Consider the following 27507-nt stretch of genomic DNA (forward strand, 5'->3'; position numbering starts at 1 on the left):
GGACTAAGATGCGATAAAATATTTTTTTTCCTCAAATGTTAAATTGTAATTCATACATTTGAATGAACTCGAAATGTTAAAATTAGATAAATTCAAATACTGATTTCGCCAATTCATTTATACGTTTGAATCAATGTTTAATGATTCTAATATGAGTACGATGATGTGATTCTCAAAACATGTTCCAAATACCAAAAAAAAAAAAACTGTAAATTAAATATATTCATATCCGACATTCGTATTTAAATTATATATACTCAAATTCGACACTCGTATTTGAGTTCAAGTAATCTATAACATATCTTATATCTTCAACTGTAAAGTGATTGAGATGGAGAAAGTGTACTGAGAAACTACCCTGAATTACGAAACTGTGTCCTGCGCTGCCATTGATCATCCTACACAGCCACGTGAATGACCGTAGCGATAATCTTCTCCGTTTAAACACTCGAATCTCCATAAAAATGATTGAATGAGCGTGAATGGACACTATCTTTGGAAGATGAAATCTCTTCGAAATCTAACTATTTTCTCAAGTGTCCTCTACAAAAACTTTGAAAATGAAATCCCGAAAGCGTTTTGAATATTGCTTTGGGTCTACCGCCAATATCGATGTCGGATCATACTGAATCGATTTATATGCATGCTCCAGCTTCTTGGTAATGTCGTAGTCTTGTAGAATGTCAATTATACCGAAGAAGAGGATTACAGCATAGAATAGACCGGTCGGTTCTCCGACTAGCTGAGTTTCGCAATCCGGTTTCCTAACCGTCTTCTCCGCCCGAGCAGGCGTATTTATACCCAATCTAATGGAAGACCACCTGCAGTTGTCATTTTGAAAGATCATCACATGTAAATCATGTAACTTTTTAGATGAAAATGAAGATGTTCATATTACCGAGAAGGATCGAGAGGAAGCTGATCCTTGCTAGCTTGAGATAGCCTACCCTCGTTTTCGGGATCTTGATAACCTGCAAATTTAAGTCCAAAACATATCTTAATCAGGTAAGAGATCACGGATAACAGTCATGGAAGATTTGAATTCCAGGGATGACTAGAAATAACCAGTAGGCGTGAGACCTTTGGTAGCATCGGACGAAGAAACTTCTCGAAAATGAAAACCAATCAGCAGACTGTAGTCCATGATTCTCTCCTGTTCAAGAAAGTCACAATCTCGGTCGACTTGCCTGCATCAAAATCACCCAAAACATTCATACATGTTAACCAAACTTTACTAGAAAAGATAATCACCTGCAGAACTCTTGGAACCATAGTTTCTGCAATCGGAATATATAATCGAGATCGAGGTCCTTAAGGGTTGTTATCGGATCAACTTCGGATTCAGATTTATAAGTTGTGCGGCCGTGTGAAGAGCCTTTCAAGTCAAAACGCCTATGAATGGCATAGTGAGTACAGAATAGATTCTCCATTATAACAAAGCGTACCTGACTCATTAAATACCAAATGAAGAAAGTATGAGTCTGATTCCTGAAATCTTATGATTTCGAATCGGAAATTATGCGACATCAGCATTACCTTCTTCTGCGCTGAACCAGTTAGTTTCACACAATGAAGACCAAAAAATTTTGGGACTAAAGTGTTCTGGAATGAATGAACGTGATTATAATAGGCCGGGAGCATTCTTATGAGAACCTGCAACATTAGTCATTAAGAGTGATTAGAGCACTTTTTAAGTTATACAAACAGTTCCCGAAAATTCGAAAATTCATGAACTGCTGAATTGTAAGGGACCAAATATTGTCAACTACCAAAAATTTCTCGATTTACAGTGTGTTCTGCCTACAGATATGACACAAAAATGATTCATGTTTTTGTAAGGCAGACATGCAAAAATTTGCAGCCAGATGCAGAGCTAGCTTATAGTTTCTGAATTCAACTATAAAAATGCAGTAGAAACAACTAGGAGACTTACTTTTCCTTCGGCCTTTTTCATTGTCTTTATCATGTATCTGTCATCATTGGTCAAGTAAAAGAACATTCCATTTTTTCCAGGAGACGATAGTTCACGAAGGGCATCGTTCCCACATATCGAAAGCATGTAATCAGCTGCATCCACATTGAACAATTTCCTAAGGGTTCTGGAAATGTAAAAACGAATACATGTCAGGAAATACTGGGTAACCAATAGTTATATTTCCAAATGGCTTGTAATGAAGGAGATGGTGAGATTTGTAACCTGAATACAAGTGGACAGTAATCTTTCCACTTGAAATCGCAAGATTGATGCGGTGGAGTGTGCTTGGATCCTTCAGGAGGAAATTTGGTCCATACTTTTTCTTTCGGGTCGAAAGCTGAAGGCTTTAGGTCAAGCGATATAGCAGGATCAGGCCTTCCAACAGAATGTCTACAAGGTGACCAGAGAATCAATGCATACAGGATTAGACCTGAGAATGTCTACATTAAGGTGTAAGGAATGAAATTATAACCAAATGACAGGAAAAGGGATTCAAAACATAATTAGTAAATAAACTCCATACAATGCAACACTAAGGTTTAAGATAAGATTAAATGTCAAACTAAATACAAGTAAAAAAAATCACAACCTGATACCTAGTTGCAAATTGAGCATTAGATCGTAATTCTTATGGCCTTTTGATATCATTTGGCCTTGCTTCTTCGTCATCTTCATAAATGGTGGCACACAAGCTCTTGAACTTGAATATTCAGGATTAGAAGCTCCCACTGCTCCATCTTCAAACCTTGAATACCCTTCAGCAGTCCAAACATCATTCACATCTGAACTAAAACTATGATTATGCAATTTCGACAATCTTCTTTGCCTCCCTTCATTCCTTTTAGCCATTGCAGGCCGATTTGGTATCTTTTGTGATGGCAATATTAACACTTTCTCACCAGGACATATCTTGCAATCTTTCAAATCCTCTAAAAACACCCTTTGAGGATCCCAATCTAAGATTATCGGTTAGTGAACCGAACGGATAGTAAGTTCCATTTTGATCCTTACCATCTTTACTCCAAGTACCAGCATAAAAGCTCCCATCAGGCCATCTAAAATTTCCATTTCCTCCAGGAAAACCATCTTCCCAAGAACCATCATATCTATTACCATTACTCCAAATCATTGTTCCATTACCATTCATCAATCCATTCCTCCATTGACCAATGTCATGGTTCCCATTCTTCCATAGGTACGTCCCCTGTCCGTCCTGCGATCCACCGCGCCATTGGCCTTCATAGCGATCCCCGCTGGCATAACAATGAATACCTACTCCTTGTTTATAGTTCATAACCCAAGACCCTTTGTATGTTTCTCCTGAAGACCATCCATGTAACCACTCTTGAACTCGCCTTCATAGGTGGCCCCTGAAGACCAAAAGAACTTGCCTTTCCCCACCATTTTCCCTTTACACCATTCACCAACGTACATGCACCCATCAGGCCATAAATACTTTCCATCACCATGAGGCAAATTATCACATCATTGGCTTGTATAGAATTCACCTTTTGGAAGGGCTTTTTCGACATGGCGAACTTCACCAGGGCTCGGGTCTTCATCATCAACATGAGCCACTGACATTGCTGTAAATATGCTGATTGCTTTCTTCTTTGCAGCAACTTGTGATTTCTTTAGTCTATTTTCCAAGGCCTTTCTAAAGCCAAACTTTTTGTTCATTTGTTCATTCTATGTGTGAAACAAATTAAAACTTGTATCTTTTTTCAAGCTACAAGTTCCTATTTCCTTTCTTTAACCAATAATAAACCCAATGATAAAAAAAAAATTATATCCATCTCTCTTCTTTCTATCTTTTCATTGCATCAATATGGGAACTTTCATGAAAACGAAAAATTAAGGGGAAATGGAGGGAAATGAAAACCCAATCTTTTCATTTCTTCTTCTCTGAAAAGTTGAGTTTTTTAGGATAATCAAGTTGGTTTTAAGAAATGGGCATTTTTCAAAAATTGAAAGTAAAATTACAGAGAAAAAGTTTTCCTATGATTTCCGGGTTTAGCTCCAAAAATTTCTAGGAAACCATACATTTGGAGTGGATAATACGGTGAACTGATGAACGTGATTGCCATTTTTAGACCATCTAAAACCTACCGATTATCAACTAATTTTAGTTCATTAAGTGTTAATCATGTTTTCCCATCTTATGTTGTCTAAATTGCAAATTGATTAATGATTTATGTTCCTTTTTATTAGCTAAAAGACAACTCTTGTTCAGAACCAATGTTTGAAAGAAACTGAAATTCCAAAGTCAAATAGGTCGGTTTTATCTTATTTATTTATTTTCAAATTTTAAAAGGGTAAACTACAAAAATACAAAGTTATATGTCTCTTACATTTTGGTCACTAAACTTTTAAAAATTATAATGCAATCACTAAACTTTTCATTGAATCCTTGTCATTAGTTGTCTTTGTAGTAGGCTGACTTGACACGTTAAAGTCGTCTTTCACAAAAACCTAAGGTGGTGTTTGGTTGACATGAATCTCTTGGGATTAAGGGGAATTGAAATCTAATTCCAACACTTTTCCATGTTTGATTCAAATTTTCCAAGGGAATTGAAATCACTCATGGTTTCAACTTTCCATCAAAAGAGGGAAAATGAATTTCATCCAAGAATGGATGGAATTCAATTCCCTTGTTGGAGGGAATTGAAATTTGACCATACTACCCTCATCAATCTTTTGGTAATTTATTTATATATTGAATAAGAATATTTTTTTTATTATTTCGGGTCGGGTTTCTAATTCATATATTCGGGTCGGGTCGGGTCGGGTGAAACTTTATTTTGGTCGGGTCGGGTCGTTTTTTTAAGTGTGATATTCGGGTCGGGTCGAGTTCGAGTTTAGAGTGAAAAATACCCGACCTGAAAATATATATAATTTTACCTTATATATTTAGAAATAATTACAATAATACCCCTCTATATATAATTTTTTTCAATTAAGTCGCTATTTTTATTAAATAAAAATATTTTTTTTATTATTTCGGGTCAGATTTCTAATTCATATATTCGGGTCGGGTCGGTGAAACTTTATTTTGGTCGGGTCGGGTTCGGGTTTAGGGTGAAAAATACTCGACCTGACCCGACCCAAAAAATATATAATTTTACCTTATATATTTAGGAATAATTACAATAATACCCCTATATATATATATATTTTTCCAATTAAGTCACTTTTTTTATTGAATAAAAATAATTTTTTTATTATTTCGGGTCGGGTTTTTAATTCATATATTCGGGTCGGGTCGGGTGAAACTTTATTTTAGTCGGGTCGGGTCTAGGATGAAGGTTCCTTTGTTCTCGGGTCGGGTCGGTGGACCAAAAACCCGACCCATGACCATCCCTAATTGGAATGATTTTAACTTATGATATTTATTAGCATGATTTTTATAATTTATTGAAATGAATAATCAATCAATAAAATTTAAATTTAATTTTTTTAAATTTTTATAATATATTGATACATGTAATTTATAAAACAAACTAAAATTAAGCAAAAAAAAACAAGAAGGGCAATCCTGTCATTTTACATTACTGAAATCAAATTCATCTGACATGTCTGTGAACCAAACAAAATATGGAATTGGATTCCAATTCAATTTCCTGCCAACCAAACAGAATATGAAATTAGATTTCAATTCCTGACAGATTCCAATTCCTTCACAGATTCCAATTTCCTCAGAAACATTACAGCGAACCAAACGCCACCTAAGTTTCTTATATTATTTTACAATTGTCTACCTCCTTTTTCTTACATCATAACAGAATGACGATCCTTTGATCGTCATTGCCGCTAAACATAACAACCATTATATTCAAGAGCTTCACTATTTTTCCATGACCACCAAACCATTCATCACCATCATTTCATCTAATTTTTTCTTTATCTTCTTGTCATGGAACAATTTCGACTCAATTTCCTAAGCTTCAAGATACAAAAGAAAGGTATGAAGTAAAAAAGCACGAAAGTTAAAGAATGCACAACTAAAAATTCAATGGTGAAATCTGAAGTAAATTAATTGAGAAAACTAGGAAAGAGCAGAGCACACTAAGCTCTAATCTTGACACTAACAAAACAAAAAAATACAAATCAAGAATATCAAAACACGCTGCAGAAAATGTTTGAAGGAAGCACACTGTTCCACAGCCATTTTCCCTTGCAACTGAAAATTGTGCTTCATGTAGAACTTGCCCTACTACAGCTAAAGCTTGCGCTGGAAATAGTTTGAACAGGTTTTCTAACACAATTAGTGCACTTAATCCAGAATCAATAAAACATAATCAGGTAACATTCTCATAAAAATATCTTTCTTTAAACTTCATGATCCATGCAAGTGCAAAGTAATATAGTTGTGAGAAAGGGGCCATCAATGGCAAGGTGAGCATGAATAAGAGATGAGCAGGAAGCTATGTAAAGCTTTAGAAATGAATGAATATTGAATCTATTAACATATGCAGAATACTGATAACAGAATGTGTATTATTTGCAATACATCAGTTGGCATTATATACACACTTGCACAGCTAACAAAGCTGTAACTACTCAGCAGTTCTAACAGCCTTGACAACCTGAAACTAACAGCCTAACAGATTACTAACACTGTCAACTGCCTCACGAATTCATTCATACTCTCATCACACTTAACATACACTAATAGTCTAATAGTGTATTTAAGGTTCAAGTTTTATGTGTTAGAAGTTGTACAAATCGATGAAAACTATATTAATTGAAACACAAACTCTTGTCTCACTCTGTTGTTTTCTGGTAGTTCTATTCAAAACTGGAGGAGAAACACCAAGCTCTGGAGGTCGAAAAGACCCGAAGTGAAGCCCGGACTAAGCTATAGATAAAGCGGTATGTTCGTTGCAAAGGATCAATCATTTCAATCTAATGGCTTCAAAACGAGAGTTGCCAGAAATTGCATGTGTAAAATTATAGGATTGCTTTAAATGTTGCTAATGGGCTTCATTACCTTCATAAATTCACCACCCAACATATGTGCATAATGATATTTGCAATGAAAATGACAAGTGGTTGCGGTGTTTGAGATTTGGATGAAATGATTCGACAATCGTGAGAAGATGATGAAATTTAGAGTATGGTGGGTTTTATGTTTAGAGGCAATAACGACAAAAAAAACATTGAATTTTGATATTCGATAAGTAATATTATCTAAAAGTGCCCAATCCACTTCCATCTCAAGCTATTAATCAAACATCAGATAAAACTGTTATTAACTTCAGAATGGCTAAATAGAGCTGCAGACGTCCATTCAAACACAGGCCAAACGCAGTAACAATGACTTCTAATACAAAAACAGCATGTCAACTAAAACAACTCTGGTACAAGAGATTATTTTACAAGCCAAGCAATCACATAGCTTGATCTTATTCTGACAAGTTCCCCATGCATATTTCATATCGAAACTGAATACATAAAAAAAACCAGAGCGTCTACTATGGCGACCCTGCACAGCAGTTTAACTATAGGCCTTCCATAGATCAAGGCCCCTGCAAAATACACTCCTCTTGCAGCAAGCGTCCTCAGCAATCTTAACCCGATAATCGAGCATGAATACAATGAGGAAAAACACCCAAGACGTAACCAAAACAAATTTATACATCCTTTCTCTAACATTAGGAGTGTACCTTCTGTTCTTGAGCCCCAAATGGGTGTCTTGAAACAGACTAAGGACACTTTTCTCATTGTTGCAGGTTTCCCGATCATACCAATCATAAGGCTCAGATGTTATTCCACGCTTGTATTCTGAGCTAGTATGGAATTTTTGCGCAAGATTTCCGTCGGGGAATGGTGTTAAGGCTTGTCCTTCCTCGGATAATTTGCAGATCTTCCTTGGGAACTCTGATATTGTTGAGAGATTGGAATTGCAGCCTACATCAATGGAAGAAGTCAATTAACAAGTGAAAGATGACAGGATAAATGTTGCTTTTGTCAAGTCATATTGCATTTCAGGCACTTCTTTAGGATAAAATAAGTTCTCTCTTTTCTTTAAGCCGCTAGTCCCTTTGTAGGCTGATGTCCTAATTGTGTGTTTAGTTTATGTTTATAGTTGCAAACATTTATATAGATTTTTTCTTTTTTAATAAAACTGGCTGTGCTTCCATATGCATTAAAAAAAGTTTGATAATGGATTGAGCACCACTTACCTCGGAGACGCAGGGTAAATGCTTGCAAGGAAAGAAGAACTTCTTTCAATCTCTTCATGGATGCTTGATCAATAAGGTTGCCATCACTATCAAACTTAGGTGGAGACCCATATCCATTCAAGAAAAACTCAGGTTTGTTGATGAAATGAAGATCAAGATAAACCCCAATTTGTCGATAATGATATTGTGCCCGCGCACCGCCTAAACTTCCGGCGACAGTTACGATGGCAGCCGCCTTATCAGCCCAAACATTCGGTGGTCGAGAACCCCAGTCAATCGCATTCTTCAAGGGTGCTAGTACCGTGCAGATAATAATATAGTTTTTAAAAGTGCAGAAAATAATACAGTACAATGCAAGAAGAAAGCTGAGATGAGATAATACCAGTAACGGAATAGTTGTACTCGGGGGAAGCGAAAAGGACGCTATCAGCCGCCAAAATCCTATGCCGGAAAGCCTCAACAACCTCCGGATACTTGCCATCAACCTCGAGATCGGTGTTGAACATAGGAAGTGGTGCAATTTCTACGTAGTCAATCTCGATCCCATCAATGTCTTGCTTAGTTAACTCGATAGCTGAAACAAAACAAAACCCAAATCAACATTTCCCAGAAACATAAACAACATCTTTAGACGTCAATAGGTAAAAGAAAATCAGTATTTCCCAGAAACCAAAGCAAGAACATTCGTTTACGCGTGAATTTGCAAGAACATTAATACCATAACGAAGTAAGGCTCTGTTGTGAGAGCCTTTACTTATAGCCCCACAAAGGGCAGCCACTTTGATCACTGGTTTTGCTCCTGCCATGGATTCCATTGCTCTCCTCGGCTATACTATAATGAGTAAGATAACCGTGTATGGCTTCTATATATAGGGTGAAAGGGTGATAAAAGTAAGGGTATAAATCGTACCTAAAATAGGTTTTGGTTTCATTTTGTACACCACTGATATTAATTTTTTAACTACATATGATCAAAATCAAATTAAAATGTAACGTTAAATATGATTTAAAAATAATAATAATTAGATGCCTAAAACGAAATAAAAGTGATAATTAAATACTAAATGTGTAGTTTACCCTAAAAAACGTTTGATTCGCGGAAAAGATCATTACCAAAAAGAATAATCTTTTTTAAAATCAAATACTCACGTTTGGTTTAAGAGTATTCTCTCCTAGGAGTAATGAAGTATTCCTTACAGTGAATTTTTGGACTTTTTTTCTGAAAATGTCATTCCTTCCATTTTCTTTAAGTATTAGACAATTATCTCCCCTTATGATAATAATAGCCTTGAAGTAATATAATTATTTCAAAATGATCATTCTTTTTGTATTTAATTACATGAGTATAAATTTATTTTATTTTTTAATAATTTTGAATTTTTTAAAATAATATGATGCATATAAAATATAAAAAAATATATCAAAACTTAATTTTATTTTAATTATTTTTTATGTATCCGATTGATTCAACTTTTATTTTTGGCATGTGTTTTATTACGTTTAATTTTTAGGATTAATTTTCAGAAAAAAAATTCATTTTATATTTTTTATATTTTCTATTAATTTTGTCAAATAATTTGATATGATATTTTGTTGTATAAGTCATACATGTAACATAAAATAAAATAAATAAACGTAATACCTAAAGATAAACACACAATTATATTGATATAAGTATGTTTATGTGTTTTCAAATAAATAAAATATATATTAAATTATTTATGTACAAATTTTATTAAAAAAATATATAAATTATAAATAATAAAAAAGTATATATATTTTATGAACTTTCATGTTAACATATTGATTTTAATATTGAGAATTCAACTTATTAAAAAATATATATCAAAGAAAATTTAGTGAAATATTTTTTTTTTCATATCTTATATTCCTTTAATTAAATATTGTAATATTACTTTCTGTGAAACAAATCAAACAAGAAAATTTTAAGTAATATATTATGTAATGTAACATTTCGATAATTTTATTTTTAAATATAATCTTATATTTTGTAAAAAAAAAATCAAATGGGATAGGCTGGACATTCTTTGGTGAGTTGAGGTAGGCAGGTGGAGAGGTTTATGACTGTCCGATTGAAATAATTGAAGGTAGGTAGCTGGTGAGATTCATGACCGTCCGATTGAAATAGATAAAAGGTGAGAGAAACCAGGGCAATGAATCTGAAATAGACCCATTAGGATAATATTTTACTACAATATGTATGACATTAGAAAATAATCGCTTTATGACCGTACGATTAAAATAATTGAGCATTAAATTTGAAATAGACCTATGCTAAAGTATGAATCACATGCAAAATAATCGGGTGGACAAAATAATTGAGCGTGGGCCGCACAATTTTGTTTGGACGTAGGGTTTCGGGGGGAAATGTCATAATTGTAACATCTTAGAATCTCTGGTATTAGATTATGGAATTTTATTATAATATTTTTTTAGTATCGACTACTGAGTCTAATATTGAATTAATTAACAATATTGGAGTAAATAAGATGTGATGAAATACCTTTGGTGAAGTAGTGTCAAAATTGAGATATTGGACTTAACTGAAAATGTTTCAAAGTATGTGGGCTAAAATGGTGTTTTGTCAGAAAGAAAAATGGATTAATTGGAGGTAATTCAAAGTATGAATTTTATTTTAATTTTTTTTATATCAACATTATATCTTCATCTCTTCTTCAACTTTTAAACTCCCCCTCCTCTCTCTCTTCGTTAACCATAATTACCATCACATTCCTTCCTTCCTTCCCATGCTTACAACCTAAATCGTTTTATCTTTAATATACATGAAGTTATGATTAAATATTACAGACCATATCGATTAGATTGCTGCATGATTTTTCTCTCTTTGTTCCTACCAACGTACTTATAAAGTGTAATAACTAAGAATTAACTAATCTTTTGTGTTTTACGGTCAATATTAATTACATCCCAGAATAAAAGTAATATCAATAGGATTTTTCTGCAAAACTAATTATGATTTAACTTAATATGTATCCAAGAAAATATAATATAGGTTGCAAGCATGGAAAGAAAGTAATGAAAGTGATCGTGACTATGGTGATTAGAGATGGTAATGGGTTGAGTTTAGGGATGGGCATGGGTCGGATTTTTGGTCAATCCGACTCGACCAAAAAATATATTCCCTCCACTTGAAATCTGACTCGACCCAAGATTAGAGTGATTTTATCCGACCCGAATCCAACCCGACTTTTTGAGATAAAACTCGATTCCAACTCAACCCGAAACATATATATATATTAAAAAATATTATTTTTATTCAATAAAAATAGGATTCTAATTGAAAATAATAATATAGAGAGGGGTATTGTTGTAATTATATCTAAATATATAAGATATAATAATATTATTTTTCGGGTCGATTGGGTCAAGTATTTTTTACTCTAAATCTAAACCTGATCCGACCCAAACCTAATTTTTTTTATAAAAAAATTGACCCTCTAAGATTGAGTTGGGCAGAACCCGTCGAATTCAGTTCCTATGTCCATCTCTAGTAGAGTTGGGTTGAATTTTTGTCTGTTCGGATTCCGACACGATACAATACAATCATAATCCGAATTTAACTTTGACCTCATTATGATTTTAATATTATTTAACATGACGCGAATCCGACTCTGAAAATATAAAATTGACTTTAATCACTGAAAAAAAAACTAAAGAAAAAAGATGAAACAAGGAGGAGGAGGAGGGGGATCTACAAAGTTAACCCTAACATTGCCATCAACATTTCTCGTTCAACCCATCTTCTTTCTTTGGACCATCAACTCATCATCAACTAAAAACTCACTAGATCCCCTAGAAATCATAAATTTTTACATATGAACAAAAAATCAGATTTTTACAACAAAAAACTAAATAAAATCGAGCTAAATAAAATAGCATATGAAAATAATAGAAATCAAGCTAAATAAAAAGTAAATAAACAATAAATTTTGAATTTTTCATAAACAAAGATATGCATATTCAAAAGAAATTTATATCGAAAATCCTCAAAAGAAAAAAGAAAAAAGAAGAGAGTTAAATAATATTACTGTCAAACTCCAGGTCGGAGGGAGGATTTAAAAATAAAAATAAAAACTAAAATTATTTAACATTCAAAATCCAAGTCTGAATGAAGAACATTTAGACAGCAAAAAGAACATTTGAGTGGGAGAGAGGAAAAATGAAACAAATGAGAGAAGAAGCCCTAAACTTCTATATTTAGGATGTGATTTCCGTAAACTTCTATATATTATAGTGCATGAAAGCGAGGTTATGATGTGTACTTTAAATGTTTGCATAATGTATAAATCTATCTACGAAGGTCCTAAAGTAACGCCCAAGTCCAATAACGATCAACAAACAACCCGGTTCACCATAAATACTACAGAGATGCCAACTCAGACGAATCATCATCACTCACAAGTTCCACATCAATATGTAAGACAGAATAACCCAATTAAGTCAGGCCCGTCCGTGAGCCTGGAAAAGAGGGGCACTTGCCCTTTTTACCCGTAACCTAAAATTATAAATTTACAAATAATAAAAAATAATCTATTTAGTCATCCACCTATTACTTTATTTCTATTTTGATCATTCAATTATTTTCTTTTTCAAAATCAAACTTAACGTTGCATTGTTTGTTACTAATTATTAAAAAATTAATGGCTTTTTCACTTTTTACTTAATTATTTTTTTGTTATTTTTTTTGGATAAGTAAGATTTTTTATTTATCCAAGTAAGAAAATACAATGTCTCAAAGAAGGTCAAAGACCACTATACAAAAAAATTGGTTAGGCTATATTCCAATTGTTACAAAGAAGCATATTAACATTATCAAGCCCATTGAAATCTCTATTCATATGTTGAAGTCCTACTGTCTCTTTAATAGAACCAAGCAAGTCTTCAACAGTTCGAAATTTGCCTTGAAACATTCGACGGTTTCTTTCCTCCTAAACTTTGTAGATGAAAGCACACCATGCAATCTTCATGACAGAGGTTAAGAGAGACTTACCTTTCCAAGTTGATGAAGCCCAAGCAAGCTTGATTTCCCATGACATTTGAGGTACGGACAGAAGAGACAGGTTCAAAATACCATTCCAAAGAGAAGTGACCAAGTGCATTTAGCAAATAAATGATTTCTCGTTTCAAGGGCATAATTACAGAATATACAATAACCAGCAGTAGTGAGTCTCATACGTAGTAGTCTTTCCCTAGTTGGGAGTCTATCAAGGATTGCCAACCAAGTAATAACACTAAATTTAGGGATGTGAAGGGGAAACCAAATAAGTTTTTGCCAAGGGACTTTATCATGTTTGTGTCTTACTTCTTCCCAAATCCTTTTAGCAGTCGTAATACCAGCATTAAGAATGGGGATGGCTTCATTTTTCAGTTTCAAATTTTTTTTGAATATGTAGCTTGAGGATGCACTGGTAGACATTTGACTAAAATCATTATTTTTGATTACATAAGAATAAGTCCAAGCAATCCACAAAGAACCTTGACCAGCAAGAAGGTTGTGAATTAACAGAATCATGCAAACCTTATTCCAAGATTTTAAATCTTTTAAGCCTAGTCCTCCTTCAGATTTAGGTTTGCATAAATTGCTCCAACTTACTCTTGCTCCAGAGGCTGAAGTGTCAGAGCCTCTCCATAGAAATCTTGAGCAAAGTTGGTTTATTCTGTTAATAACAGATTGAGGAAGCAGGAATTGGCGACACCAGAAGTTTGCAATGTTCTGTAAAACAGTTTTTATGTGTTCTAACCTACCAGCATAGCTTAAGTGCCTCCCAGACCACTGGTGGATTCTGGATTTGATCTTATCAATAAGAGGGAAGCAGTCCTTAATAGTGAGTTTTCGAGGAACAAGAGGGACCCCTAGATACCTCACCAGCAGAAGGCTTATCTTGAAACCAGTAGAGATTTTGATGAGTTCAAGGTTCCTTGGAGAAATTTCTGCTGCAAAAATTTCAGATTTAGCCACATTAAGTTGGAGTCCAGAGATTTCATAAAATTTATGAAGAACAAAAATAACTCCAGCAATTGACTCTATATTTCCCTTGCAAAAGATAAGGAGGTCATCAGCAAAAGTAAGATGCGTGAGCCCTATTTTCTTGCATTTAGGATGATAACCGAATAAACCTTTGATGGCAGCAAGATTAAGGAGCTTTGAAAGAATATTCATAACTAGAACAAAAAGAATGGGTGATAAAGGATCACCCTGCCTAAGGCCCCTTTCACCTTTGAAATAGCCAATTAAAGAACCATTAAAAGAGATTGAATATCTAGCTCCAGAATAGCAAGCTTGAATCCAAGAAATGAATTTGGTAGGGAGACCAATAGCTTTGAGAATGGATAAAAGGAAGCCCCAGTCAAGAGAATCAAATGCCTTTTGAAGTTCAATCTTGATCGCACACCTTGGAGAGATAGATTTTCTACCATAGCCTTTGACTAGGTCTTGGGCTAGGAGAGTATTGTCAATAATGTTTCTTCCCTTAACAAAGGTTGTTTTATTAAGAGTAATCAGGTCAGGGAGAAGATTTTTCAGCCTTTGAACAAGAATCTTTGTAATTGCCATATAGACCACAGAGCAATAAGAGATGGGTCTATAGTCTTTGACTTTGCTAGGATTAGTGATCTTAGGGACCAGAGCAATAATAGTAGAATTAAAATCTGGTAACACCCAATAGTTTTGAAAAAAATATTTAACAACTTTTATAACATCTTCCCCAACCACTGACCAAGTAGATTTGAAGAAGAAAGGTGTGAAGCCATCCGACTTAGGAGCCTTATCGTTACCTTGGCTGAAAAAAGCATCCTTAATCTCCTCATCAGTGATTTTTTTTCCAAGTCTGCTAAAGCCTCAGGGGACAGATTAAAATGAAGCAGATTTTTAAAAACAATGGGATCACTCTTTTTAGCATTCATGTCTGCTTTCCCCAATTGATTATTAAAAAAATGAATTACTTCATAAGCCATGTCATCAAAATCTTCCAATCTACTGCCTTGATCATTCACTAGGAATCTAATAGTTTCTCTCTTGTTTTTTGATGCAATGACCGAGTGGAAGTATTTAGAGCATTTGTCACCCTCCTTAAGCCATTAAATTTTGACCTTCTGTTTTAAGAATAAATTTTCTGCATGCTCAAGAGAAGAGAGCTCACTTTGAATAGTAAGTTCAGAATCAATAGAAGAAGTTCTGCTTAGGGTAGAGAAGAGCTGAATTTGTTCAAGTTCATTTTTCTTTTCCTATCAGAAATATTGTTGTAGCGGTCTTTGTTTAATTTCCTCTTTTAAAAGAGGATCATGCTTGTTTTGGGTGAATAGTTAGGTGTTTAATAAAATTTCTAGGTGTTTTCTATTTAAAATTTGATGTATTTATTAGATATTTTATTAAATATAATAAAAATAATTTACAAGCAAATTTATTTAGTTTTGTTTTCAATTTTTTTTATATTTACTATTAGAGGTCTAATTTTTATATTAGTCCCATGTCACTAAAATCTCATAAATTGATACGAGTAAAGTTCCAGCACCCAAAATATGAGTGGTAGTCGCAACAGGTTGTAGAGACACAACAATAGTCGATACATTTTGGTAGCGGAAGAGATTAAGTATTTTTATCATTGGCGAGACCGCAACACAAATATTTTTTAATATTTTGGATGATTATAAGATGGTATTTATTCAGAATTTTTCTTAACAATTAACAACAATATAAACACATTCAACAAACACAATTACTTGAACCCAAAATTTCAAAAGAATATAATATTATTTTTTAACCATTAGAACCACTCAATAAATTCACCGTATAACAATATTTAAAATCACATAAAAATATGATCATTAATCCTATGCAATGGAGTATTAAATTACATATTAGAGAATACCTAGTTTTTTTTTTAAAAAAAAAGCCTTTCATGTCGTCACTTTTAACAACACCACATGATTCTCGATGTATCTATTCCATTTAATTTCTTGATGTCATTTCCAACAACAAATTGAAAATTGAGAGGCTTATAATTATTTATTCAATTCAAAGTCTTGGGATAGAACCCATCATTCCAGCCTGTTGTAGGCTTGTATTCAAACCAGTTAAATAATATTTTATGATTATCCTTTCAAAAAAAAACATAATTATAGTATTATATTTCTACTTGTACCATATGCATACTTGTATATCTTCAGTTGCTAAACTACTTATAATCATAATTCATAAACAATTACTAATAGAATCCTATTCCAAATCAAAACTTAATCCAGTTTATTCTTGCAATAACAAATATGATTTCGATTTTAAAATGCTTAAATAATGCATAATTGTTGTGTAAACATTCTTTTGAGTAGTCACTTAAGAATTTTTACCACTTAAGAATTTTTACCCTGTAAGTTGAGGAGTCCATTGACATGAAGTACGAAATGAATTGAATTTGAATAAGTGGAATTTTACTTATATTTGCTTTTATTTTTATTTTTATTTATTAAAAACGTTAACATTAAATTTATGTTTTTTATTTCAAATTACATGTATTATTCCATTAATGTTTATGAATAGTTAGATTTTATTCATGAACAATAAAAAAACGCAAAGAAAGACATTTCTTATTTTTCATATGTAAAATAATTAAATATAAATATTAATAAATAAATTATAAATAAAATAAACTAAAAATTATTTTAAATATATTGTATAAAAAATATAAACTTAAAACTATCAAACTTATAAAATAATTGATGATTATATCTATAAATAAAGTAAGAATATAAATAAATTAAAAAATACTTCTCTTCAAATTTATGTTATATAAATAAGCATAATTTATAGAATGTGATATCCGTTTACAAACGCCCATAGTAATAGCAACTGCAATTATTTTGTAACAGAAAATAATGGAAAATTAGCATTATTTTTTAAAAAAACTTGAAGAAATGGGTTGTTTAATTGTTGTCATAAAAAGTGCCTATGAAATAGATTAGGCCCTGAATAATGGCTTTGACCATTGACACAGAATATTTTAACCCATTTTACTTAAAACGTGAAACTTAGATGGCATGCTTGCAAAGAATCGGCCACTGTGCTTATAACTAACTACGAAGGTCTCAAGAACATGGCAACAACTTAATAACAAGGGTGAATTATACCACTGGTCACTAATGTTTAGGGTAGTTTTTTTTTCACCACTTAAGTTTGAAAAGTTACACTATGATCATTAATGCTATCCAGTTTTTATAATAAAATGATCACTCCACCGGTAACATTTGTTACTCGAGTTACAATATTCTGACCTCGCATGTTTTGCTTATTTGGTAAGCTTGTTCCATGTAAGCCTCTCATTTGGTAGTGTTCATTCCTTTTTTTCTTTTTCATTTCATTTTCCTCTTCAAAATGTAGCCTCTATTTAATTTATTTCTTGAAGTCCTTACTACCACAGCCTATCACCACCACTATCAGCATCTTCTCCAACGGCTGAAACATTTAAATAAGAGCTCTCGTTCTCTTTTTCCTTTTTACCAGTGTGGATTTAGCAAAGATGAACTTTGGACAGTGTTGGTTGATTTGGTGATGAAAATGGAGCTGAAAGGGATGATGAGGATGGTGAAGCTGGACGTTGAATTTTATGATGAATTTATTGCAGATTTAAGTGTGTATTTAGGGTTTAAAAATAGTTAAATTATTTTTAATAAATTATGTGGTAAAGATATGAAAATAAATTATACGTAGTACGAAGATTTTCACAAGTGAGACAACCACCATTAACAATAAACTAATCATTTTATTACAAATCAATAACGTTAGTGATTGTAACATAATTTTTTAAACTACAATGGTGAAAAAGAAATTATTCTAAAAAAGAAAGGGTTTTCATATCCTTAGATATCTACTAATTGGTTAGTATAATAATCCAACCAACCCCCTTCCCCTTCCCCTTCCCCTTCAAAAAGAAGAGAATTGCCGGCCTATTTAGGGGTTTTATTTAACTCATTAAACAGCTCTACAACCTAATTAAAGTCATCAAGAGAATTAAGATACAAGCATCTTCCCTAGGTGTGCATTTCTTTCTATAAAGATGGTTCAATGTTCAGAGTTCAAAGCCAAAGCCAAAGATTCCAATGGCAAACAGTAACAATGTTGCCATTATCTTTGGGGTCACTGGTCTTGTTGGAAGAGAGTTAACCAGAAGGCTTATCTCAAAACCCAATTGGAATAAAATCTATGGGGTAGCTCGAAACCCTGAGACAACACCAATCAAAAGCAGCAGCTTCCATTTCATATCATGCGACCTTTTAGATCCATTTGAAACCAAGCAGAAGCTATCAAGATTGCACGATGCAACACACGTTTTCTGGATCACTTGGGCAAGCCAGCATCCTTTGGATAGTCCAGAGTGTTGTGAGCAAAACAAGGCAATGATGTCTGTCATAACCATTTTTTTTGTAAAACAATTCTGTATTATTTTAAAAACGATTACGACTTTATTTTGGAAAAATTGGTGATTTTGAACGGATTTGAATAAAATTTAAAAGAGTCGCCATCGACCTTTGGGTTAGGTAGGTCAAATACCTAAAACGTCTTTTAAAAACAATTTTTAAGAAAAATAATTTTATAAGACAAAAATTTGCGTTTACCAAAGATTCAATTAAAATGGATTCGGGAGTCGGTTACGTGTGGGGAAGGATAAACACCCCCAAAACGCCCAAAATCGGTACTGTGTCGCTTACACATTGTCGTAAATGGTGGAAATTACAATTTGAGTATGAAGTAAGAATATGATCTAATTATTGAATATTAGTTAAAATAATAGAAATACTTCACTTGGTAAGAAATCTCGAGATTTGCAATCCTCCAACGGGAAAGCTATCTCATCTATTTCTCATCTATAAAGTATATCCTATCTTTGAATTACCACTAAATAATATCATCATGAGTAGAAAATAAAACATGCTTAATTTATGTATCGTTAATATCAACATAACAACCATTAATACAATAAAAATTATGAAAATAGAATAATAAATAAATTATGATCTATTTATTGAATATTAGAGCAAAAAAAAAAATAACAATAAAATAATTTCTATAAGCTTGTAAAAGGAAGAATTTGCATTTTTTATTCTGTTCGAACGTCGTATCGGATTGTACCACTTCGATCAAGTGATACTTTCCACGCCCGTTCTATAAATATGTGTTCTTGAAATTATTCGAATAATATACAATAGAGAAATACAATGGGAATAAATATAAATAAAATATGCGACATAGAATCTTTACATTAAATGAAACAAACAACATTATTTACATAATACAAATAACCAAATAACAAAATCATATAAAACTGACTACAATAAAAATAAGTAAATATTACAAATTAAGATAAAATGATCAAAAAGCAAGTAAAAAGGACTAGAATAACAAACACATAAACTCAAAGAGCCAAAATGGTAAAATCAGGAACTTAAAGGACTACAATGAAAGAAACAGAAAATAAAAATTAAAATAGCAATTTCAGATAAATCAGAGTCCATACTAAAAAATACTAAATAGCATATGTACTAAGCTAAAAATAAACCATAAATCATGTACAGGACTAAAATGAAAAAAAAACAGGAACATAAGGATTCAACAGCAGTTAAACCAATTTCCACATGATGATTAAATTACAACACTTATAAATGCCGTGACCAAAATCAAATGTTAATAGAAATGTCATAACAAACAATAACAGTACTAAGTTATAAGTTCTGAAAACTTATTGCTCGAAATCAAAGAAATTATCATTTCATTTAATGGTCTAACAATATGATTACAAGACCCTAGGGACTAAAAGTGTAGTTAACCCACACGAGGAAAATGCAGAACCCTTCTTTCTAAAACACGGCCGTTTCACAGGGGGCATTAAAGCCCTAAAACGAGATTGGCCCTCATTCCCTCATCTCTACTTCTTCCCTTCTTAAAACAGAGAGCCAAAGAATGCTCTCAAAGTTCTCCCTCTCCGCCTCTGTCTCCGCCGTGGAGAGAAAAAAAAAAAAAAGGCCACGGCCGCCGCAGCCAGCGGCGATGGCTTGAGAGATCAAACCACGACCAACCCTCCTCTCTTCCTTTGAACAAATAACCTTTCTCCTACCCCAAGCAAAAAAAACCGAAAACCCCTATCCGAAAACCCTAGATCCAAAATAAGGGACAGTTTACCTTCAATACGGCCTTCTCTGTTCTGGCTAGGCTACAACGACGAGGTTTTCTACAAGGGTAAGATCTCCTTCACTTTGTTTTTTTTTAGCCCTCCCTCTCTTTTTCTGGTTATCACCGCCCTCTTTTCTCTTCTTTTTGTCTTTTATCTTTTCTTGCATGTGGATTTCCCTTGAGATCATGATGATATCTAGGTAGATAGCCTTTGATTTCTCTGATTTAGGTGAATAAAATCCCGATTTTTCGGGATTTTCGGGTGTTATTTTAATGGGTTTTTAGATTTGGTAAGTTTAGGCCACTATTCTTTGATTTGGTTACTGTTTTTACAGGGACCGGTCACTGTTTGATGGATGGATTCTTCACAGCTCCGATGACAGCGGCGGTGAGGGAAGCAGCCAGCTTGACCGGCTGGGCAAATGAAGGTCCAACGGCTGTGGCGGCTGAGGCAGAGAAGGGTCACACGGCGGCTGGAAGGGGATTAGTGTTGAAACCCTAAATTGATTTAGGGTTTGAAACCCTAAATTAATTTAGGGTTTGAAACCCTAAACTGATTTAGGGTTTGAAACCCTAAACTGATTTAGGGTTTGAAACCCTAAACTGATTTAGGGTTTGAAACCCTAAACTGATTTAGGGTTTGAAACCCTAATCTGATGGGTTGTTGGGGACCGGGATTGGGCCAATGTAATCTGAATTGGGCTTAGGGTCTCTGGGCCAAATGGGCTTCGGGTTGTTGGGCCTCTGTAATCTGAATTGGGCTTAGGGACTAGGCCTGCAAAAATTGTAATAATAAATAATAATAAAATAATATAATGATAATAATAATAATAATAATAATAAAACGGAAAAAAAACCCGGACAAAAACGGGTGTTTACAGCTGCCCCTCTTTGCACATTCTTGTGTTAACAAGAATAGGGCAAAGACGACAAGAAAACACGTTTTTTTGTCTGGTTCTCCTCTTTTTGGGTTTGAAAAGATGGATAATTTTGTTGGTGGGGACGACACTGCTCGTACGCAATGAAGAGGTCTGGTCGTCTAAGGGTGACATGGCTCCTACGTGATGAGGAAATCTGGTCATTTTTAGGGATGATAACTCGGTTCCTACGTAATGAGGACGACTGGTTATCAGGTTGACACGGCTCTTACGTGATGAAGAGATCTGGCCATCTAAAGGTGATAACACGGTTCCTACGTGATGAGGACGGCTGGTTATCAGGTTGACACGGCTCTTACGTGATGAAGAGATCTGGCCATCTAAAGGTGATAACACGGTTCCTACGTGATGAGGACGGCTGGTTATCAGGTTGACACGGCTCTTACGTGATGAAGAGATCTGGCCATCTAAAGGTGATAACACGGTTCCTACGTGATGAGGACGGCTGGTCAGTTGATGTTGACTGATTCATTGCTTCAGTAAGTCTTGAAGATCCTGTAAAATGGTCATATGCCATGATTTCATGTTATCAATATGCTCTAAGAATGATCTAAATGCATGTTTAAAGGGTTATGCTCATCTCGTTCCTGGCATTAAGAATCTCTCATACTCTTTGATCGGAACATGCGATATTTATGCATTTATCCATGCCTGGTTATTTCCTTGACCTCTCATTAGATATTCTTTGACTTGGTCCTTCTGATCTACCCCAAGAGAGTTTATCTTGCCTCTTTGATTCTTTGGTCATTGATTGATTTTTCAGAGAAAATTCATTCAGAATGACCTTTCCTTGATGCATGCCTTTAAATTGGGACTTCTTTGCTTTGGGAAAAGTATGATTATGTTGAAACTGATTTCTTTAATCTGAACCCTTTTTCAATGGTTTGCTCAATGATTTATGGGAGCGTGTCTTTGTATGTGTTCTCTGGCGAACACCTGTTTCAAAATCCCCATACTCTTACACTTTTCCGAGTAAGGCATAATAACTGATGTTGTTATTGATTAGTAATTTGGTGAATATATGCGAGGACATTGAATCAAATTCAAAAATTTTACTGAAGACAGATAATGAGAAAGTACAATCTTTTGGGACAAGAAAGCAGGTATATACAAAGAAAAACAATGGACAAATATAGTGAATATCAAATGCTGAGTCCTTCTATTTCTTCACCCCAAATCTTTCTCGAAGGTTGACATGTGTTTCGAAGATTCAGATCGTACAAAAGATGTGTGAGCATGAGAGACTTTCCCTAAACCGTTAGGCTTCCGAGGGAATTTACCATTTCAATTTATTCGAGCCGTCCATTACGGATTTTCAACTCGAATCCTCCTTTGGTTTCAGGATGCCCATTTTGGGTTTTCACCTTGAACCCTCCTTTATTTATTTTCTTCTTTTTTTTCATTTTTCATTTTTCATTTCCTTTTTTTTTTTTTTTTTTTTTTTTTTTTAGGTGTAATATCGTTTGACCGAATCTGAATTCACGGGATTAGGCAAATCTTCCCCATCCATTTCTGTTAACACCAAAGCTCCTCCTGAGAATGCCTTTTTTACAACATAGGGACCTTCCCAGTTCGGCATCCACTTCCCTCGAAAGTCTTTTTGCATAGGTAAGATCTTTTTTAGTACCAAATCGCCTTCACGAAATTCTCGAGGTCTGACTTTCTTGTCATATGCTCGTATCATCCTTCTCTGGTACATTTGGCCATGGCAGATAGCTCTCAGCCTTTTCTCCTCAATCAAATTTAATTGATCAAACCTACTTTGTACCCAATCAGCTTCGTCTAGTTTCAACTCCATCAATACTCTCAAAGAAGGTATTTCCACCTCAATAGGTAAAACTGCTTCCATCCCATATACCAAAGAGAATGGTGTCGCCCCAGTAGATGTACGAACGGACGTGCGATAAGCAAGCAATGCAAAAGGTAATTTCTCATGCCAGTCTCTATATGTTTCAGTTGCTTTTGTGATGATCTTCTTGATGTTTTTATTCGCTGCCTCTACTGCCCCATTCATTTTTGGGCGATAAGGAGCCGAATTGTGATGTTTGATCTTTAACTTTGTGCAAACTTCCTTCATTAAATCGTTGTTCAAATTCAATGCATTATCTGTGATGATCCTTTCAGGTGTTCCATATCTACAAATGATTTCTCTTTTTAGAAATCTGCACACTGCTCCTTTTGTGACATTAGCATAAGAGGCAGCTTCAACCCATTTGGTGAAATAGTCTATAGCCACTAAGATAAAACGATGTCCATTTGAGGCCTTCGGTGAAATTGCCCCAATGACATCAATGCCCCACATTGAAAACGGCCAAGGTGCGTTCATTACATGGAGTGGTGAAGGAGGAACATGTATTTGGTTATCATGAATCTGGCATTTATGACATCTTCGAGCAAATCTGATACAATCTCCTTCCATAGTGGACCAATAGTACCCAAACCTCATGATTTTTCTAACCATTGTGAATCCATTAGCATGTGTTCCACAAACTCCTTCATGGACTTCCTCAAGTATTTTCTTGGCCTCAATTCTATCCACACACCTCAAAAGCACCTGATCCTTGCCCTTTTTATACAATATATCTCCATCAAGGACATACCCCATTGCTAATCTTCTTAAGGTCCGTTTATCATTCTCAGCTGCCTCCGCCGGGTAAGCCCGATACTTCACATATTGGAGAATATCATAATACCATGGGAGATTATCATCCTCTTCTTCCTCTATGTTGCAACAATGAGCTGGCATTTCTCTTATACTCATCCGAATAGGCATCATTCGAGATTGATCATCGGCCTTGAACATAGCTGCCAACGTAGCCAAGGCATCTGCCATTTGATTTTCTTCACGAGGAAGATAAGCAAAAGAAATTTCTTCAAACTCTTTGATCAACTCCATCACTAAGTTCTTGTATTCTATCAACTTGGAGTCTCGAGTCATCCATTCCCCACGAAGCTGATAAATAACCAGAGCAGAATCGCCGAATACTTCTAGGCTTTTAACTTTGCGCTCAATTGCAGCTTGAATACCCAAGATACATGCTTCATACTCTGCCATATTGTTAGTGCATTCAAAGGCGAGCCTACTAGTACAAGGATAATGATCTCCCTCAGGTGAAACTAGTATTGCCCCAATTCCATGTCCCACAGCATTAGAAGCGCCATCGAAGTTCATTTTCCATGCTTCATTTTTCGGAGTATCTTCTTCAGTAACAAATATACTCATCAAGTCCTCATTCGGAAAATCAAATTTTACTGGCTCATAGTCTTCTAATGCTCTGCTTGCCAGGAAATCTGCAATAGCACTTCCTTTGACTGATTTCTGGTTCATGTAGACTATATCAAATTCGGACAACAACATTTGCCATCTCGCCATCCTTCCAGTTAGAGCCGTTGATTCCATCAGGTACTTTAACGGATCCAGTCTTGATATCAACCAGGTAGTATGATACAACAAATATTGTCTCAGCCTCTTAGTAGTCCATACCAAAGCACAACACAGCTTTTCGATGGAGGAGTATCGAGTCTCACAGTCAGTAAATTTCTTACTGAGATAGTAAATAGCTCGCTCTCTTCTTCCAGTTTCGTCATGTTGGGCCAACACACATCCCATTGACTTCTCAAAGACAGTCAAATATAAAATCAATGGTTTGTTTGGGATTGGTGGCATCAAGACAGGAGCAGTAATTAAGTAACTCTTAATTCTATCGAAGCATTCTTGGCAACTATCATCCCATTCTCCTGGGTTTTGCTTTCTCAGTAATCGGAATATTGGATCACATTTCTCGGTCAACTGAGAGATAAATCTGGCAATATAATTTAACCTTCCCAGAAAACCTCGTACTTCCTTTTGCGTTCTAGGGGGAGGTAATTCCAAAATTGCTTTGACTTTATCAGGATCTATTTCTATCCCATTCTCACTGACTACAAATCCCAATAACTTTCCTGAAGTAGCTCCAAATGTGCACTTGGTTGGGTTAAGCTTGAGCTGGTATTTTCTTAATCTTAAAAATAGTTTCCTTAAGACTTTTACATGTTCTTCTCCAGTTTGTGATTTGGCAATCATATCATCCACGTACACTTCTATATCCCTGTGCATCATATCGTGGAACAACGTAACCATGGCTCTTTGATATGTTGCCCCGGCGTTCTTAAGTCCAAAGGGCATCACCTTGTAGCAAAACGTACCCCACATTGTCACAAAAGTTGTCTTTTCCATGTCTTCTGGGTCCATCTTAATTTGATTGTAACCTGAGAAACCATCCATGAAAGAGAAAAGAGCATGACCAGCCGTATTGTCAACCAAAGTATCGATATGTGGGAGTGGAAAATTATCTTTGGGGCTCGCTCGATTGAGATCTCGGTAGTCAACACACATCCGAACTTTGCCATCTTTCTTTGGAACTGGCACTATGTTTGCTACCCATTCAGGGTACTTGGCCACTTGTAAAAATCCAGCATCGAATTGTTTCTTCACTTCTTCCTTGATTTTTAATAGCATATCTGGTCTCATTCTTCGAAGTTTTTGCTGAACAGGCTTGCATTCCGGTTTTATTGGTAGCTTGTGCATCACAATGTCAGTCTCCAACCCCGGCATATCTTGATAAGACCAAGCAAACACATCCCTATATTCCCGAAGAAGGCTTATAAGACCATCTCTTATTTTTGGTGAGAGTGAAGTGCCAATTTTAACCTCCTTTATATCCTCTTCTGTTCCCAAATTTATTGTTTCAGTTGTCTCTTTGTGGGGCAATATTTGTCTATCTTCTTGCTCCATCATTCTAACAAGCTCAGAGTTTAGCTCACATTCCTCTTCATCTTTATAACCCTCAGATTCTTCGAGACACATGTCATTTTCAAAATCAATTTGTGGTTCAAAAGTATCATTACTCGAACAGTTGATATCTGAAGACCTGCGAATCAAAAGGAGTATATTTGGCTGTGGACAAAAATTTTATTTAATGTTTATTAAGAGAATAATTATCAATAAAGAATAAAGAATACTCAAGAGATGAATAAAATACTTGCTAAGATTAGAATGAAAGAAGAACACTGTTTCATTAAAGCAATGACAAATAACAATTTGTCCTTTTACAAAAGCCCTATTATATTTGGGTCAAAAGGAGACAGATTTGTTATTATGCATTACTTTGAAAAGTGCTTATAGAACACCGGGAGTTCTTCAACAGTGTAATTGTTCAAAACATAGCCAGGAGGACACGGACGAATTGATGCCAATGAACACTCTCCAGTAGAATCTTCTGTGATAACGTTGATGCTCAGGCTTCCCAATAAATTTTCAACAAATTCTGTATCTTCAATATCTCCTGACTGTTTCAGCGTGCCAATCACAAATCCTCCAGACACAAAAGATTTGGAGAGTGGTGGAATGACCATGGGTCCCCAAACAAGATCTTCTCCCTTTACTCTTGCCTTCCTTCTTTCTTTAAACTTTTGTGCATCCTTGACTTTATCATGGTACGTTGGTTTGTATCCGAGACCAAAATAATTTCTTTTAGGAACTGGAGCCGATCCTTCAGTGATTCCTTGCAATTTCTTTCCCAAGCCTTTCCCTACCTTTGCTCCTCTAGCTAAGGTCTCCTTTAATTGCATCTTTGTATTTTTTGAAAGATGAGGAATGGGAATTCTTTTGCCCTCAGAGATAAAAGTAGCATTAACAAATTCCAAGGACTGGAAGGAGGACTCTAGTGCATTTTCATCTACCCCTACATATGGTGCATCTGTAGTGATAGAGGCAATGATGTCTTCTTCCGCTTTGATGGTCACCAGAGTCCCATCAACAATGAATCGGAGCTTTTGGTGAAGGGAGGAAGGAACTGCCCCAGCCATGTGAATCCAGGGTCTCCCTAGCAAGCAACTATAACTCGGATGAATATCCATGACAACAAAATCTACTTCAAATGTTGTAGGGCCAATTCTGAGAGGGATAATCATCTTCCCCATTATCTTGCGTTCTGTCCCATCAAATGCCCTTACAGCATTGTTACAAACCCTCATTTGTGATACATCCACAGGAAGTCTATTTAGAGTGGCGAATGGCATAACATTCAAGGCCGATCCGTTGTCAATTAACACCCCAGAGACGATGACTCCTTTGCAATGAGCGGTAACGTGTAAAGCCTTGCCCCTGCCTTTTCCTTCTTCAGGTATCTCGTCATCATAAAAATAAATAAAATTATCTGCATTAATATG

General features: G+C 34.8%; 1 protein-coding gene and 1 pseudogene across 1 annotated transcript; both read right to left on the reverse strand.

Annotated features, from left to right (window-relative positions):
* Nucleotides 1-411: 411 nt before the first annotated feature.
* Nucleotides 412-3737, reverse strand: LOC120180525 (annotated as a pseudogene).
* A 3633-nt stretch (nucleotides 3738-7370) lies between these two features.
* Nucleotides 7371-26547, reverse strand: LOC120180565 (NADPH:quinone oxidoreductase-like). The gene is made up of 6 exons (XM_039185879.1): nucleotides 26538-26547; nucleotides 10862-10868; nucleotides 8879-8979; nucleotides 8543-8734; nucleotides 8161-8454; nucleotides 7371-7885 (listed from the first exon to the last, which is right to left on the reverse strand). Exons 3-6 carry the CDS (start codon nucleotides 8973-8975, stop codon nucleotides 7473-7475), a joined length of 996 nt encoding a protein of 331 aa, XP_039041810.1. The 5' UTR covers nucleotides 8976-8979; nucleotides 10862-10868; nucleotides 26538-26547; the 3' UTR covers nucleotides 7371-7472.
* Nucleotides 26548-27507: the final 960 nt, after the last annotated feature.

Source organism: Hibiscus syriacus, unplaced genomic scaffold (genome assembly GCF_006381635.1).
Source record: "Hibiscus syriacus cultivar Baekdansim isolate YM2019G1 unplaced genomic scaffold, ASM638163v2 tig00112498_pilon, whole genome shotgun sequence".
NCBI classification, from domain to species: Eukaryota; Viridiplantae; Streptophyta; class Magnoliopsida; order Malvales; family Malvaceae; genus Hibiscus; species Hibiscus syriacus.